General features: G+C 40.2%; 1 protein-coding gene across 1 annotated transcript; it reads left to right on the forward strand.

Annotated features, from left to right (window-relative positions):
• Positions 1–4788: 4788 nt before the first annotated feature.
• LOC310950515 (uncharacterized protein) lies at positions 4789–18242 on the forward strand. The gene is made up of 2 exons (XM_083918366.1): positions 4789–4889; positions 15704–18242. Exon 2 carries the CDS (start codon positions 15828–15830, stop codon positions 17754–17756), a length of 1929 nt encoding a protein of 642 aa, XP_083774492.1. The 5' UTR covers positions 4789–4889; positions 15704–15827; the 3' UTR covers positions 17757–18242.
• The last annotated feature ends 505 nt before the right edge of the window (positions 18243–18747 follow it).

Consider the following 18747-nt stretch of genomic DNA (forward strand, 5'->3'; position numbering starts at 1 on the left):
GCCCAACTGAACCCAACTTCCTCTGTCATCAAGACGTGAGAAAAATACTGTAGGGTACAATGTTGATCGCCACACAAACCACCTCTTGGTTTTTTTTCACCATTTTGGATGTATAGGTCTTGCATTGTAATTTCCTCTTTGGTCTGTAGTTATTTTCACACGGGAAATCACCCTGACATGTTTATTTCTAATGTAAGCCCATCAAATATTTCTATATTGTTGTTATAAGCTCATTATGATCCGAAATGAGCTGCTGTATTTAGGTCTTGGTCTTGATTTGATTGTTTTTGGATTGCTTGTTTTTTAGGGTGTTATTTCCTATTATTATTATTATTATTATTATTATTATTATCAACACAAACATGAGAGCAGAACAGACATTCCCCTTTGAATCAAAATAGCAGGATGTTCAGAGCGTCGGCCATTTTTATGTATGCCATTGCAAATAACTGTAAAAGTGCTGAGCGCCATTTTCTTTTGAACTAGTCAAATGTCCACAGCAAACAGTTCAATGTCCGTTCCACTCTTATTAAATTTCTGTGCTGTCTTCATGAACCCACTCAGTCATTTGTGATTGTGTATAGATATTCTTGACAAGTTTATCACCAGCTTTCAATCAAAGTGAAACATTTGACCATGTCACCACAAGCTCCTATAGAAAACAGCCATTACTTTCTTTATAGTCACTTGAATCCACCGCTGTATATGTTCATGGGCCTAGATTTCAAAGTTCATTAATCCATCCTGAACGTCTTGGAGGAGGTTTTCTTGCTCTCACACTTACAAAAAGTCTGTGGCCACCTGTTGAAGCAAAGACGCGTCACTTAGTGAAGTTGTGTTGTGAGGTTAGCCATGAAAATGCTCTAACTGTACATAGCAAATCATTGTTTATACAATTGCTTGTAAAAAACACATGTTTTAGCATTATAAACACCAATACTGTAACTATGAGCTAATTATGTCTCTAGCAGTGATATGGTTTACAAAACTTCCATTATTCCTTAACCCTTTCACAACAACCACAAGAAAGGAATGGTGAAAAACATGTATCTTGTATTTTGAATTAGATTTTTTTAAATAAAAATGGATGACGAAGTGTTTCTTTGTGTGTTAAAAATTATCCTTCCTCTTAAGCTAATTAAACTCTTTAAAAACCCATCAATGGGAAAATGCATGGCCAGAAAGCTGAAAACGGCTGTTTTTCTGAGCTCATAGGTTGATTTTCTAGAGATGTGTGTTTCTCACAGTGCAGCAATGCTACAAACATACAATGATCTTATAGAATATGATACATTGCTGTACATTAACCATAATGTATATTTTTTAAATGAGTTGAGCTACAATATTCCCACATACCCCCTGACAAAAAAAACAGCAGTTAACAAAGTACTTTGACATAGCAAAAATCAAAATACACACACAAATACAATACAAACAAAACAAGTAATAATAATAGTAAAATCCAGTGAGGTAGAAAATAACCATAAATTACACATCATTGTATAAAAGTGTACAGAGGACAAAGGAAATATTATTAGCTTGTTAGTTAATTAATTTAAGGTGCTCGCAAAGAAAGAAGAACAATGAGATAAAGGGATAAAAGGGAGTTTTAAGAAGTGATTTAAAAGAGGATACTGATTCTGCAAGCCTTGTCTCCGCGGGCAGGTTGTTCCAAAGCCAAGGCGCTCTGACAGAGTAGGCTCAGTCACCTTTGGTTTTGAGCCTTGGAACCGTTAAAAGAGACCCGCCCGCGGATCTAGGAATCTAAGGGGTCAGCATGTCTAAAATGTATTCTGGGGCTAGACCTTGACGAGCCTTAAAATTGATCAGTATAATCTTAAAATCAATTCTAAAATGTACAGGGAGCCATTGGAGTGAAGCTAAAATTGGAGTGATGTGATGCCGTCTGTTAACTGAGAAGCCTGGCTGCTGAGTTAAAACCTGCTGGAGAGTGATTTGTTATTGATGTCAGTTAGGAGGGAGCTACAGTAATCTAAGCGGGAGAATATGAGGGCGTACTTTTTCCAGGTCTGAATGTGATAGAATATTTTTGATTTTGGTAAAAGGTAAGAACAAAACCAACCAAGTGCAGTGTCCCTGATACCAACCCAGGACTCAAGATGGTTAATTAAAAAGTTGTGATCTATTGTATCAAAGGCGGCACTTAAGTCTAAAACAATTAAAACAGCACTCTCTCCTCTGTCTATAGTTAAAAGCAGGTCATTTGTTACTTTGAGGAGGGCAGTTTCAGTACTGTATAAATCTCTAAAATCAGATTGAAATTTCTCAAATAAACTATTTTGTGCCATAAAAGATAAAAGCTGAGAGGAAACTACTTTTTCTAAATCTTTTGATAAAAAGGGAAGTTTGGAAAAATGGTCTAAAATTATTAAATCAATGGGGTCTAGGTTGGCTTTCTTTAAAAGAGGTTGGACTGCAGCATTGTTAAAAACAGGGGAAAACACCATGGGTTAAAGAACTATTTACAATGGATAAAATACTGGGTCCAACTGTGTTATAAACCTCTAAAATAATAATTTAGTAGGAATAAAATCAAGGCTGCACGTGGTTGGTTTCATGTCTGATAAAATGTCTGATAAGAAAGAAAGTAAAACCCGTTGAACATCGCTATAACTTGTAAAAATGTCTCTACTGGTGGAAAAAATGCTGTCTGGGGTAGTGATCTGTTGCCTAATAAAATTGACCTTGTCTTTAAACAACTGTAAAAACTCCCTGCAGGTCTCTTGTGTTGCATTATTAAAATAGGACTGAGAGGGGGAGGTGACGGTGACGGTACGAGCGGACAGTGTGAGTGCGCCCTAAGTCTAAAACCTTAAATAAAACTCTGGGGTTAGAACGGTTCTCTAAAATCAGGTTGGAAAACTATGAGTTCTTTGCTTCTTTTACTGCATTTTGATATTTCTTCATTGAGTCTTTCCATATTTCCATATTACACACTCAACTACTTTAATTACTACAATCTCTTTTCAGTTGGTGTGTAAAGTCATTTTAACAGGGCTGTGGGTTAAAATTCTTCTTTTTCATTTGAAAGGGGCAGATAAGTCCAGAACAGATTGACATGTTTGGTTATAATTGGAGTCCAGCTCCTCTGTTTTAGAGTTTTGGTTAAGAGCACTAAAAGAAGCAAAGGTAAAAAGTTCAGAAGACTTAAAAGGCAGACAGAGAAGCAGAAACTTGCGGACCGATGTTTCCTTATCTGCATGTTAAACAGATAAAACCACATTGAATAAAACGGATTTATGATCGGACACACAGATATCCTCCTTTCTTAAATTCTTGGGGCTGAGACCACTGAATAAAACCAAGTCTATAGTGTATGACGTTTACAGTGAGTGGGTTCATTCACAGCTCGGGTGAGATTAAAATAATCTAAAACATCTAAAAAGTCTGTGATAAAACTTTGAGTGGGACAGCAGTCATGGATGTTAAAAGATAAGAACCCTGTCATATTTACACATAAAATTAGATAAAAACTGGAAACTCTTGGATAAAAAACACTGTTTGGTTTCGGGGGTCTGTAAATGATCAGGATTAAAATTGGAGTTTTTGAATTTATCATAAAACCAAGTTGTTTAAATGAAGTAAAAGCATCGAAAAAAAAAAAAAAACAGTGGAGCATTTAAAACTATTTCTAAAAATGACTGCAACCCGGGAGTCATTTCTTTTTGTTTTTTTAGAGAGTAGAGACTGACACGGCGATTACACAGGCTCGGCGAGTCGAGTGCAGGCACTCCTATGTCAGTCTAGTAAACACACCGGTGCACACAGTGCAAGTAGCCAGCATTTATTATCTAGGTTTAAAACTGATATTCAACAAAGTACCATGCTCATAGACTGTAAAACACAGATGAGGCTAACTGTCACTCAAGAGGCCGCGCCCCTAATTATTCATAAACTTTAACCCCCAATAAAATAAATAAATAAAAACTAGCCTGGTACAATAAAAATTCACCACCCCTCAGTAAGATATGGAGATATGACCTGAACATACAGACTATAATTTTTTTATTTTTTGTTCCAGGCCTTAAATAAGTTTAATTATGCTGTGAAATCGGCCTGTTTAACATGGGGGTCAATGAGAAATTGCTCTATTGTGCAAACTGCTCCTAGTGGACACTTGGAGACCTGCAGTTTTTGGCACTTCCGTATTGGATCCACCAGAAAGTCGTTGTGGTGAGGGCTTGGTGACGATGGACGTTCCCAGGAGGGGTCACGTGAATTTAATTGCACAGCGTGGTTGCTGTTAGCATGCTGCTGCCCATCCTGTTTGGGTGAATGCCCTCAGGTTTACAGAAGGAGGACCAGTCCCAGAATAGATCAAAATTGTCAATAAAACCAAAGTTAAGAGCTGTGTGGAGGCTGAGGATTCTGCTAAAACGACCGTCCCTGGGGCTGAGCGAGGGAATGGGACCAGAGATAAAAACGGCCTTCCCAAAGGAACTTAAAACACTTAACAGATCGTTAAAATGTTTTTACGTTAGTTTGGACTGCTGGCGAGCGGTGTCGCATTCTTCTAGCCTATATATTTGACGTCGGGGGGTAAAAATGTACTATAAAGTTAGATAAGTGGTATATTGGGGACATATGACGGAAGGATGTCTTCTTCAGAAAAACGTAATTAACGTTGCATACGTACATGTTTGCATACGTTAATGTACGTCATTAACGTATGCAGCGTACGTCATTAACGTATGCAGCGTGCGTCATGATGTCATGGCCTTTACCATGATCCTCCCATCCCCAGCGTCGGTGCTCCTGGAGCGCGATAGCTCCGGCCTGCTGCGGTCAACTATCACCAGCCACAGAGCAGTACTGACGGGTTGCTGCGCACTAAATTCGCTGTACTGTGAGATGGAGCCGACTGCGTGGTAAGTTGAGTCCCCGTCGAACTCACGGGTTGTTTCCTAAATGCCTGGTTGTGTAGATCACAGTGCTTTCCCCCCTTGCTAAGTAGCGTTAGCTCGCAGCAGCTAACGTTTGCTATCGCTGGACCACAGTAGTCCACAGCTTCACGTTCACTTAAAACAGTTTGTGGTGCTAATTGTACTTTATGCTTGTCTGTGGATGTAACTCTTTCAAGGAGCTCACTATTATCAATGTAACTCTAGCTTTGGAAGTAGGCTAACGCTACGTTAACTGCAGACAATCGACAATAGATGTGTGTCAGGGGAGGGTTCAGTCGCCCCCTGGCTGCACATGTTAACACATTTGGACTCAGCTGCACACGATAATCGTGAAATCCTGCACATAGATGTTAGTCTAGACGAAGTTTCTGTATGTTTGTGAAAATCCCGTAGCAGACTGAATATAGCTCCAGAACAACTGAGACAGTCTCACTTGTGCGTGTCAGTGTTGTAAATATTATGATTTTGCTAATAAGACCAACCACCAAACAACTGATGCATCATGTGCTCGTTATTTCGTTTGGTTGAGACGTGACTATGATATTAGCTTTTGTATTTGAATTACAACATTGGTGAATATATAAATGATGAATGAATGTATGTATGTTAATATTGTTTTACTTGATAATCTAGGCTTATCGTGTAGACCTATTGATCCCCATCAGCAGGGACATTCATTTTCTTTCAGTGCATATCTATACTATACTTGAAATACACAAAATTTTTGGTGTATATGAAAATATAGTAGTATAAGTAGCATAGTTTAATGTTATGTTGGGTTACGTATGATCTATGAAGCTTCATGCTGGATCTGCCAGATTGGGTCGCTTTTTAGGTCAGCCTATATCCTGATGCTGCGTATTGGTCTTGGACATCCCGATCTTGTTTGCTGTTGTCAACAGATTCATCTTTTACCTACTGCAACCTTTTCAAGGTTTCAGGCTGTGTTGTACTTGTTAGTGTGACAGTGTATTAATGTTTTGTATATATAATATATATAATATTACATATATATATGTAATATTAGGCGGGTTTCCATTAGGGTAAAATGTGGCCGCTCGGAAAGTTTTAGGGCACGCGCTCTTAAATGGGCGTTCACTCGCCATGTTTCCATTATCAAAAAAGGTCAGAGAGGGATTTCCAAGACACCGGAGGTGACTTATCACTCTGAATGGGTTTGTATTGTGAGTGATCCGCTGATCAGTGTTACAGTGGCGCGCTACTACACCACTTGATAAAAGTGTCTACTTTTAATACTCAAACAGCCGCTCGAGTGACTCGCATTCAAATTAGGGGTGTTTTGTGACAAGATGGAGGGCTCTGAAAGAACAGGCTCACCTGCAGTTACATCTTAACGCCAAAGAGGCCGCTAGAAGCAACGTATTTCAAATCTTACCGAAGTGATATGAAACCTTAATAGCACTTGTCGGACAGTACACGTCCAACTACAAACCCAGCCAGGAATACTAGAAGGGTGCACTCACATTGTCCATCCGCACCGTGCCCTGTGCTTTAGGGTACTTGTCCCCCCCTCCCTCTCCCCCTGCGCCCCAGACCCGTTTGTACTCACACTACCTGGGCCTCGCACAAATGCTTCTTGCCTGTCCATACGTCATCACGCTGTAACACGTCACACGCATTGATTGATAGATAGATAGATAGATAGATAGATAGATAGATAGATAACTTTATTTATCCCCGAGGGGAAATTAGGTCATCGTAGCAGCGGTACAGAGCAATCAGAAGTACTAAAATAAGATAAAATATAAAATACAAAATATAAAATACAAAATATGAACAGCAATAAAATAAAAGTACAGTCATCGCGATGCATCGCTTTGTTTACAAATCTTTCCATAGACCTCTGAGTTTTTGTGCGTCTTGTCCGACTGTTTTTGAATATTTTCATCCGACCAAATCTGTAGTAAACACTCCACCTCTGCATCACACCAACGTGAACCTTTCGCCGCCATTGTTTTAAATGTCCGCACATGGTCCATCCTTCTTTTTTTCTGTCCAAACAGGCGCACATAAAATGACGTCAGAACCGCTGTAGGCCTCGTACATGTGCAAACATGCTTTACAAAAGCCCACCTCTCCCAAACGGGCTGTGGCCACAGTTGCACTCACACTGGTCAAACGAACTACACTTTAGTTGTGAAACGTGCTTGGGCACGGTATGGATGGACAGTGTGCGTGTGCCCTAAAAGACTTGAAATTTGCAAAGGGTCAGTTTTCTATATAAGAGTTGTCTCTTTTTCTCTTGTGTAAGTGTCTATAATTTAGGCTTGGGGCGATATGATATTAACGCTCAATACGATATTGGTTAGCCATGGCAGTTAGGAATTTTGTGCTCAGCCTCTCTTCATATTCACCACCATGACTCTGTGTTTGTTATAACTGCAGTACAGTCAAGTGTCTTATCTAAAAATAAGAATCAGCTGAACTGAAGATAATGTCGGTAGCCTACAGGGGTTAAAACTAACTTATTTCATCACCACCGTCCCGGAATCGTCCCAAATTTTTCCAAAAATATTTTTTACATTTTAGTTGTTGATAAAATTATATATATATTTCCAGACTATATTTGTTTAGCTTGTATCTATTTTATATTGTTTTTAATTGTTCTTATTGTTTCTTTAATGCGCCAAAAGGAGTTTGCAATACAATAACAATAATGGCTATTCTATTCAAGATGACATGACCTTCTGCCACTACTCCACCATTTAGTGACTGAATTTTTGAGTTGAATTCTTCATGAGGACATTGTACCAGCAAGTATCAGGTGTTTTATAAACCAAAATGATGATAATATATACATATTTAGAGCTGGCTATCTCTGAAGCTAACAGACTGACATTAAAAGCAATTGGTAATAGCCCCGTTAATGTAAACATTGACACTCTACCTGTTGTCTTCATGGTGGATAACTTGTGGATAATTTGCTTTACTTGTGGATAATTTGCTTTAACCACCAAAACCATAAAAGTCGAGTATAACCAACAATCTCAGTGTGGTGAGTATACAGTTTAGTGTGTTATTACCTTGTTTCAACAGTATACTTGTGTATGACTGCTTACATTAGCTAGCTAGCAGACAATGCTAATCTGCTTACCATTTACTACTAGAGTCTAGACAATAAGATTAAAGTGATGGAAAACTCTAACATAATATCTGAGGGTGCGATAACATGTCTGAATTTGTGGGAGGTTAAAGTATCTATAGGTATCGGTAGTTATTTAAAATTGTCAACCTTAATCCCTACCAGCCTACCAGTTACAAATGGTTTCAGCGGTGAACAAAATGCTAACGTGCTGATGGATTTGGTGTTTTTAGCAGAGCTAGAGGAAAATTTTGCCCTTAAAACAGATTGGTGTGGCCGTTTTGCCCTCGCTGTTCTACGTGAAATCTGATGGACGTGATGTGAGTTAATGTAACACCAGTGCCTGGTGCGTTTCTTGGGGACTAAGCACTGCACTTCTGTTAGCGATCCACTAGTGAGTAAAAGGTTATGCTACTTGTTTGTTAGATAATTTTCTGGCATGCTGAACTGTTTGGTGATGCATGTTGGTGCACGCGTTTGTGAAAAAAATGTACTTATTTTACGTATTGAGTTGAGAGCTGGGTGAAGGCAATCACATCCTACTTTTTGTGGTTTCAAGTAGAGCACCATTAAAGCCACTATAATCCACATCTTAAAGTCTGTCTAAAGCAATGACAAAAGTAGGGTCTGAGTTTGTCATACTAAAGAAGAATGCGTTATTAGCCACCCAGCGGAATTTGAATGATTAAAAATATTGCTCAATATGAAAACACGGTATGGTAAAAAACGGTTTCAAAATCATAAACACTAAGCAGTGCTCTCTTCTTGAAATGCTGGAAGCACTGAAACCACGCCCAAACACGGGAGTGGTGCTGCCTCTCCTGTCAGTTATGATCTGAAGTGAATGCTTCATCCAGCTCCAGGAAGAGAAACTGACACTTGTGCAGAAACCATTTGTTACGTTTAAGCTATCTATAGTTTTGTAAGTGACACTAAAGCATTTTGACAGTAAGTATGTGCACACATCCTGTTTCATAAGCATGTGAAGTGGACCGTATGGTAGGACGGGGTCACTATCACAAGGCTAATTTCTGTTACAGGTTCCCAGTTATTTTGCTTGTGTTTGTATGATTTTGGCATGTAACAGATATGTATTAGACTAAAAAAGCTGAGAAAGCTTGTGGAAGAGAGCAAACTCTCCACTTGCACACATCACCCAGCGGCAGCCCCTTCCCTGCTTTCTCTGCCAGGCAGCAGCTAACCAAAGCAGTGAGGAGTCCAATTCCACTATATAGTCAAAGAAGGGCTACCTTTCACTAAATTTAAGACCCAGATGATACTAATGATTATGCGATTTCCTGTTTTGTGAAATAAAGAAAAAAAGATTTATCCGCACATTTATTCCTGTTCACAATCCTCTACATCAGAGGTTTCCAAAGTGGAGGCTCCAAATAGTTTCAGGTTAGACTCGGTCAGTGCGTTTACATGCAATTTTCCGATTATATTCTAGTTAAGGGCATACTCCAGTTACTCAAACACATGTAAACACCGTATCCCCGGGTAAAACCAGAGTTCTCATACCCCGGTTAACAGACCTAGATAATTCCTTCAGTACCCCGATTATTCATGCATTCCCCCGCTTGTAATTTTGACAAAAGTGAACCGGAAAATAAAGCTGTATGATTGCAGTGCGCCACCTGCTGTACCGGAGGTAGAGTTATTCAGAAAAAACAGAAATAAGAGCAACACAGACAAATAAAGCTGGCACAGTGGCTGCTCTGATATCAGCAAGATTTCACTGCATCCACTCCATAGCAGAGTCTCCACACGTTCCAAAAATACTATTTTTATCACTCTACGACCAAGTTTCACTGATCCAGAAGCCAAATATGACAGAAAACAACAAGCGCATTTGAAAACCAAAACCAGAAATGCTGTCTTACCTTTGCAGTATCACAGTGAAAAGTTTAATCCACAGAAATAAAAACCGCTGAAATGGAAGGACAACATCTCCCAGCATGCTTTGGAGGTTTTTCCGGCTTCTTTGACCTGCTAAGCCCGCTTTTCAAAGGCCCTGATTGGGTCATAGCGCCTGTCCGTCACGTAGTGTAGCTCGTCCTTATCCCTTTGTGATTCGCTAGTCGTGTGGTTTAAGTGAAAAAAACGCTCACAACTTGATTCTATTGGCTCTTACGATTCCAACGAGGTGTCATGCTTCAAGATTGACCAATGTGGACGGAAGATATAGCCCCGCGTAAGGGCAAAGGGACTCTGTCGCGCTAACGTCGCTAGCGCGCTAGCGACGTTAGCGCTGTGACGCACGGTGACAGACTGAGGCTGGCGTGAATACACAGACTGACACTCGCTGTTCTGCTGCTTCTGTGCACTTTATCTTCCTGTGGCTGTGCAAGCCACGGATCTGTGTCTTGTAAATAGTTGTTTGCAGAATATTTTGGCCAGCACTTTGCTATTGCACTTTGTAGTGGCACATTGTTGTTGTTGCTGTTGCTGATTTCCATCATTATTGTTACTATTTTAATTACTATGTCCCTACTATTATTATATTATTACAGTTATTGTTGTATTATAGTGAATACAGTAATCTGACCCTTGTGGAGACAAATGTAGTTCTTTTGTAGGGTTTATGTGTGTGTGTGTGTGGGGGGGGGGGGGGTCCTATTTATTATTATTATTATTTTTTTTCAAAAACTGTTTTCTCTTAGATCCAAAATGACATTTAAATTAAATTAAATTAATTTTACAACGTGGTACCTAAGAAATCTCAAATGGCACTAATGGTGCCAAGTTGTGCCAAATCGTGCCAAATATGCCAAACTTGAGGACGCCTATATATTTCTTCAGTAAGACCTCTATAATTGTTCCTCTGCTTTATTTCAGCAGCATCAAACTCCTCACAGGTGATGTCCAGATGTTGTTCCATGGCTTTATTGAGTTTTTTGGCTACTGTGGCATTATTTTCAAAGGAATATTTATATAAAATGACAAATTTTTTTTGGCGAGGGAAGAAATTCTTCCATTTTTGCTTTGTTCCATCTGCATTTACTCTGACACACTTGCATTAATAGTGCTGCTTACACTTCTGATGCCATCTCACATGTGTAACCTTTATTGTAATACCAAGATAATGCACATAAAGCTTGTAATTACAGAGATATACCCTATTTATTCTGAGCATGTCATTTTCGAGCAGGAACCTCAAAAATGGACTCAGGGAAGAAGAGGTTAATCGGAGTAAGGCCATTTTCGGGTTACTGATGTGCATGTAAACGGACTTTGTTAAAGGAAGTGAAAAAATATTAGATTAGAAACTAGCTAATAAATGTCTTAGGACAGAGAGCGAGTCAAACAGCAATACAAGGTTATCTTGGTAATTGTTTAGTGTCTTTGGGCTCAAATAAAAGGGTTTGTCTGGGGGGAGGCCCACAGTCTCAGACTCTGGAAACTCCTGATCTACATAATGTGTTGAGGAATTACTGGTGTGTATGAGAACTGCCCAAAAAGGTAATATGTGAAATGTATTATTGCAGTGCCAAAATGTGCGTTGAAAAGGCCTGGGTATACCTGTCTTTATTTAACAGTTTGCGCATGTGCAGCTTGTTTGATGGCCTTACAGCATGTAGGCCTTAATAAAGGGAACAGCCAGATGCACAGACCACCATCTCCTCACTCCTCTATTAAACTGACGTGGTGTTAGTACCATCACATGTTTCCTTTTTTTCATATAGACTAAAAATGAAGTGCTGGATTTTTGAATGGGGTTTGAAGGGCCGTTCATCAGGGTGACCGCGGCAATGACGTAATATTGTAAACAAGCCAAGTAATTCTACGCTAACGACAGATCGTAAATGTGTTAAAGATTTTGCCCAACAATACATATCAAAGAAAAGTCAGAGTATAATATTTTAACCCTCTGCAAGCTGTAAATTCACCACTTAAAAACAGAAGGCATAAGTTACAGACATGTTAGAGCCTGGCTGGGCAAAGCCTCTGTCCCTCCGACAGTTGCCTCCATCTCACTCAGACTCGCCTGTCTCCACAGCTGCTTCTACTGTGCAAACAGAGCACGCGAGCAGGAGGATTTTGGATGGAGTGTAACGCCGTTTTTTTTTTAAGTGGGAGCGTCACCCATATTGGCGAGTGGTAAGCAAATGGAGTGTAGTGGGGTGAAATCTAATTGAACACGGAGCAATATTCAGCAGAGCGGCTTTTAACGGCTTTGAGCGGCAAAGCGGGGGAAACAAACAGAGAGAGTAGCAGAATTTTTGCTCCGCTACGTGCAAAGCAGAGCAGCATGCACTGAACACTGACAGCTCGACTTGAAGAATGTCAGTTAACAGAGGGGTATCCAACTGATGAGTCAAATCTTCAACTTTCAGATGGCAGACTTACTTGAGACCTTGTTTTAGCTTGATGTATAGGTCTAGAGGACAGTAGGGGTGGAACGGTTCACAAAATCCACTGTTCGGTTCATATCACGGTTTTGGGGTCGCGGTGCGAACGTAGCGGGAGCGAGCGTAGCGGGAGCGAGCGTAGTGTTGTGGCTGTGTGCCTACAGGGCGCGTATGGATCAAGTCTGCCAGCACGCCGGGATTTGAGATGTAGCGCTGAAATACAAGAAAGGACAGCGGTCCTGAAGGCACCTCATAAACAGAACGGTACACACGTGTACCGAACCGTGACATGAGTACCGAACAGGAAGGATTTTTTCGGTAAACCGTTCCACCCCTAGAGGACAGAATTATGCCTTTTGCATTAGGGGTTAGTGGTAGTTGCTCTAAGCCATGTGAAACGGCAACCACTCAGACATGCTCAGACAGTAGTGTCACAATACCAAAATTATGACTTTAATACGATACACTTGTTTAACTTAACTTTACACCCAGGGATATTTATCTTATCTATCACTAACTTGCAACTCTTTGAACAAATCTGCATGTCTGTCAGCTATGTTTCGTCATGTTGGTCTGTATCGATTTAAAGCATTGTTTGAAGACAGGCTTTGTGGTGTCCGTGGGCTTGCTTGCCCTTACTGTCAGCTACGTAAAATTTTGCTCCATGCGTTTGCTTTTTAAACCTAGGACGGTCATTAGGAGCACTCTAGCCACTTTTAGTCATGTCGATCTCGCTCTGCTCTGGGAATGTCACCATGAAACCATGCATAGAACGTGAAATAGTATTTCTTTTAACTGTATAGTACTGCGGTAACTTTTAGAATCGGTTTACCATTCAATACTATTGCGCAGCACAAATGTTTTTTTATAGGACAGCAAAGTTAAAGTTGGTTACCTTGATGGTATGTTTGATGTGTGCTTCAGATACTGTAGTAAGAGCCTGCAGTTTGGTCTGTAGCTACTAACAATGGGTGTGAGTGATCAATTCCACGAGTAGTCCTTGTTTTAAATGAACTCGATTGGTAAACAATGGCACTTGATTTTTTTTGTGCGCAAATGCTGCAGCAGCTCTTGCTTTGGTGCTTGATCCGAGAGACAAACACCTTCAATTTTTGGAACCATCTCACCATCCGAGAGAAGTTGTGTGACCTAAATGATGCTGTTACTGTGCAAGGCCCAGGCGGTATGGAGGGGGAAAGCAGTGACGTTTTGGGCCGCAACATTTAGGCACTGGACACCCTCTTCGGGAAGGACTAATTTGAAAATATGGATGTCACAGAGCTAAAAGCTTGTTTCAGTGAGCCATGCATTCATCCTCAGCAAAACCCACAGGAGTGGTGGAAGTCCAACAGGCACCAGTACAAAAAAACGGAACATTCTGGCAAAGCAGCACCTGCTGATTGTTAGGGAGAATTTTTTGTGGTGCCAGAAAGAAGACAAATGGCAGAGTCCTGTATGCCTGATACTGAAAGAATTAAATACTTGACCAAGGAGAAACAGAAGTTTTGTCAACACAAAGTAGTGCTTGAAGCCTTCTCAATTCTGAGGCTCAAAAAGCAAGGATCAGATTCTAATAGCAAGAGGAAATGTGCTATCATCTCATTGGCTATATGCATAAATGTAACATTAAAGAAGTGACATGTGTTATTGTCTGCAGCTGTATCTTGCAGCATGCAGAGTCAGATTGAAGGCGCCAAGGGAATCATTGCCTTTGCAGGCTCCAGGGAGTTTTCAGGGTAGCCTGACTGACAGAGATAATCTAACCTAACTGACAAAGAGATAATCAGAACCGAAGCCCACTATACTAACGAGGATTGGACATTAACCTAACTGTCTAGGGAAAATGAAATATTCCATAAAACTGATACCTGCTACCTCTGTGCCAGCAGAGCATGTGTTCTCCACAGTGGAACTGATCATTAACAGAATGTGAATGCGGATTCAATAATTTTTTTGTAAGTAAACAATGTTTTGAAGTTGTGGTTGTGGAAAAAAATAAATCCTTAAAGGGTAACTGTGACTGTTTTAATTGAGAATAAGCATTAGGTGTTGTGTAGGCTGTATAGATGTGCATCATTATTCCTGCAGGAAAATGCGTTGCGTTCTCAAAATAGATTTGTAAAAACAAGTACTCGATTGGTCCTCAGGGAATTGACGCAATCCCTCGATCTTGGAATTAACCACTCATGCCCATCCCTAGTAGCTACTCAAACCACCAGCACATTGTGGTCCCTGAACAGGACGCCAGTCTATTGCAGGGCACATAGAGACAAACAGAGACGGACACTCACATTCATACCTACGGGCGATTTAGACACATCAATTAACCTAACAATCTGTGAATCAACTGCAGTTATCAGAAAATGGGCAGAGCACTCCCCAAATTTCCACATTTCTACTTCTGTCATTGATCATATCCACTGCTGCACCTCTGAGATCACCTCTGTGTCTGTGCACTGAAAAGTGGCTGCTTGCTATCAGAGAAGAGATGGGGGAGTGGGAAACCTGGACTATGCAGTGCACAAACGGGCACAGTTGAGCAGGTGGGCTGTCTCGTTAATACAGATCAACCAGTTGACTGCAATCATCCAAGATCTTATATGCATTTAGGACAGTGGTGGGCAAGCAATTCTCAAATGAATCAAAAATTATATCCCAGCTAAGCTCTGGATCAATCATCAATACAGATTTGTAGTTAGAGAACAAAGTGGCATTCACATACCTGTCCTAATGTACAAGATGGATCTAGACACCATGACCTCTCCAACAGTGTTGGGATGATGAATAGCTTCTGGGCATAATCTATAGCCAATTCCCCAATCATACTGTAGGTTACAGATTCAGGGATCGTTAAGCATGACTTGGAAGCAGACCTTCCTAAGCTCAGAACATCCTAGAAGTTCAATATTCAACATAGATAATAGTTGATGGGGCAAACTTTCCTAGTCTAGACTCTGTTCTAAAGGCATTTGCATTTCCTATATTAAAATGTGTTAACATTGTGTAGAATTAACCTAATTAGAATAGTTTTTGGCAGGGAAACTTGCTGTGACTGAATAAATGCAAATGATAGCAGATCACACTGAATTTTATGACATTCAAAAAGCACCTGCATTTAAGGTGGATTGATCACTTCATGACCAATACCCAATCAGTTTAATAAGGTCTCTACCATTGCTAGTGCCAGTTCAGTATATCAGATCAGTATCCCTAGTGGTCAGGCAAGGTAGTATGATCCAACTGATCATCTGGCATATTTTGTTACACAAATTTGGAATTCTGTGGTTTGTTGATTCTTTTCTTTCGTTTTTTTATCCCCCCAGGTGCTGATACAACATGGAAACCCTTATCGGGACGAACGTTCCGCTTGCAAGGACATACTGATTCTCACATGGAAATCAATTTTGTGGTTGTCTGGATAGTTTCAGTCATACAGATTGAAAAGTGATGCCTTCAGCATATCGCCAAAGTAATTTCATCATGGAAAAGCAGAAATCAGTAAATACTGTTGCTTCAACGCAGTTGGGTGGAGAATCTAGCACCTTCATCTGCACTGAATGTGGTGATGGGTTCAGTCAGTACTCTAATGTGTTGACTCATATGGCCATTCATGGACCTTTGGAGTCATTTTCCTTTGATGGCTCCTCCAATGGATTTGAAGTCCCTCGAGAATATGTGCTACAAGAAAATGGTACACTGACAGTTGTGAATGGCTTTGAGTCGCATTCTCCTATAAAGCCAGTATCTCCTGGAGTCCTGCCATCACACTTCCCGTCCGCTATCAAACCAGTGTCTCCAACCCCAAGGCCACAGCCTTCTCCATACAGAGATGTATTCAGGCCAAGGCCATCAGACTTGAACTTGGATAAGTCTCGTCAGGGCAATTACCGTTGTGAAATATGTAGCAGATCGTTTAATAGCCTGCAGAGTTTACATCGTCACCAGCAGTATCGAAACACTGAGCGAGGTTACAAGTGTACTTTGTGCTGTAAGATCTTTGAAGGTAGACAGGAGCTTCAGAAACACCTCCAAGACCACGCCAATGAAAGGTTCCACTGCTGTAGTCATTGTGGTAAGCGATTCCTTAAAGTTGATGCACTTAATGCTCATCAAAAAGAAAATCACCCCTTGCCCAAGGCTACAGCATTGGGTAAATCAGTAAAAAAGCAAGAGAAGAAGATTGAGAAAACATATCCTTGTAGGAAGTGCAAGTTGAATTTTTTCTGGATGTCAGATTTCCAGGCACATTCACTGCACCATTGCAAAGGAAAAGAGCATGATGCTGCTTTACCATCCGAAATCGAAATTGAAGTGAACTCTAAGAACATAGAACGCACGCCATTTGAAAACTGCTACAGTAATGGCACATCTATTGATGTTAAGAATGGGGATACTAAAATCTTTAGGAATACTACCAATGAGATTGATAATGAAGCCTCATTTACACCATATATATGTGGTTTATGTGGGGATCGTTTCCAGAAGTTAACAGCTCTGAAGGAGCATCATCTCACACATCAAACTCAGGAGGAAATAGATCAGCTGAATCAAGAATCACAAAGAACCATTAAGCAAAGAGGGCCCCCTAAAGGCAGACGTAGAAATCGAAGTAATCCAAATGCCAAGCTGCATCCTTGCAAGCATTGTCATCGGGTCTTTAATCATTCTAGTAGTTTATCTCGGCATATGAGGTACCATAAGGGTACTATGCACACGTGTGCATTTTGTGGTAGACATTTTCCACAGCGATGTGATTTGAGAAGGCATATTGCCATGTACCACAAAGGTGAAATGGAAAAGAAACCAGGTTTGAAACCCTCGAACACAAATCAACAAAATGGACCTGCACCCAATTCTCTTAATGGCGAGAAAAACATAAGCTCTCCTGACGAGAAAACCAAGAGCTCCTCTGACAATGAACAAACAGAATCACCAGAGCAGCATCCAACGGGGAAACAATTGGGAAAAGCGGGCCGCGTGAACTACAAGTGTCAGGAATGTGGAAAGAGGTTTGGGCTTTTGTGTGTGTACCAACGGCACTTGCGCTATCACAAAAAGGAACCTAGTAAGTGCCCAAGGTGTCCAGCTGAATTCAGGAACTCCTTATCCCTTGAGCTTCACCTTCAAAATCACCCATGCACTGAAGAAGCAAATGATGTTGGAAAAACATCTCACAGCACTGGCTCCAGTGGGGACACTGTCTTAGAAAAGTGTAATGTTGAGGACATAGAGGATGATTATATGGACCAGACTCAAAATGCCAAAGGAAATTCTTCGGAGGTTCTTTACGAATGTACCGAGTGCACTGAGACATTCTCATGCTTGGACACGTTTCTTCGGCACCAGACTTCTCATGGCTCTGAGAATAATGGGTAGCTATCATGTCAGACCCACTAGCAAATGTCATTGCCAACAATCAAGTGTTCAGAAGTTGAGTGTTTTTTTCACTATTTTGAATGCAAATATTTGAATAACTGTGTAGATTGATGTTAAGTTTTTAAAGTTATTTTGAATAACTACTTTCATACACTTTTTCTTTTAGCATGAGGAGAAAAACTCAGTTTATGGAAATCGGAAACCAATGGGATTGGTTGGGGACCATACCAACTTTTCAATTGAACTCACAATGTAAAAAACTGCATTAGTCTGACATTGGTAAAATGCTTAAACCTACTATTCTCTCAGGCAACGTGTAGTTAACTTGATGTCCCATCTATCGTTAACTAGCTAGGATGAATGTTGCTTGACATTTTATACTTTTTGTGGCTACCCGTGCTGATATTGTCAACCATATTGCTGCATTTTTCACTGTTTTACTTACAGTTATGTGCTTTGAGATTGTGTTAAATATGTGGTATGTGTATGTCCTTCTCTGGAAAGGGTAGTATTGTCAATGAGTGGATTATTAATTGTGCTATTAAAGTTGTACAGAGAAATTACTTTGTGCCATCAGTTTTGCTTTAACTCCCTTTTTGATGCGTTCAAGCATTAAGAAAACCCTTTTCACTTCATATTTTTGTTCATTCCACATGTCAATTAGGTGTCTTATTTCAAAGTTTCATTGAGTAGTACTACAATAAAGCAAATTAATAGCAACTGCACAGAGTTCTAGCACAAACCCGTATACTGGTTGTGCATCAGAGATGTTGGCAAATGTATAAGCTGTCACACAAAGACACTTGACAAGATTCTTCTGATTTAGTAAGGATCCTAACCATCTGCTAGTGTGCAGTTCATAAGAAACCATTTGAGTAATTGGTTCAATATTGGTTCTTGTGGCCCAAATTAGAAATATCTGTTTAGTGAATCCTAGTGCTAGCATCAAAAAGATTGGTAGGCATCAAAGTACACTGCTATCCTGAGTCTG

This window comes from Echiichthys vipera, assembly GCF_963691815.1.
Source record: "Echiichthys vipera genome assembly, chromosome: 8".
In the NCBI taxonomy this organism is placed as follows: domain Eukaryota; kingdom Metazoa; phylum Chordata; class Actinopteri; order Perciformes; family Trachinidae; genus Echiichthys; species Echiichthys vipera.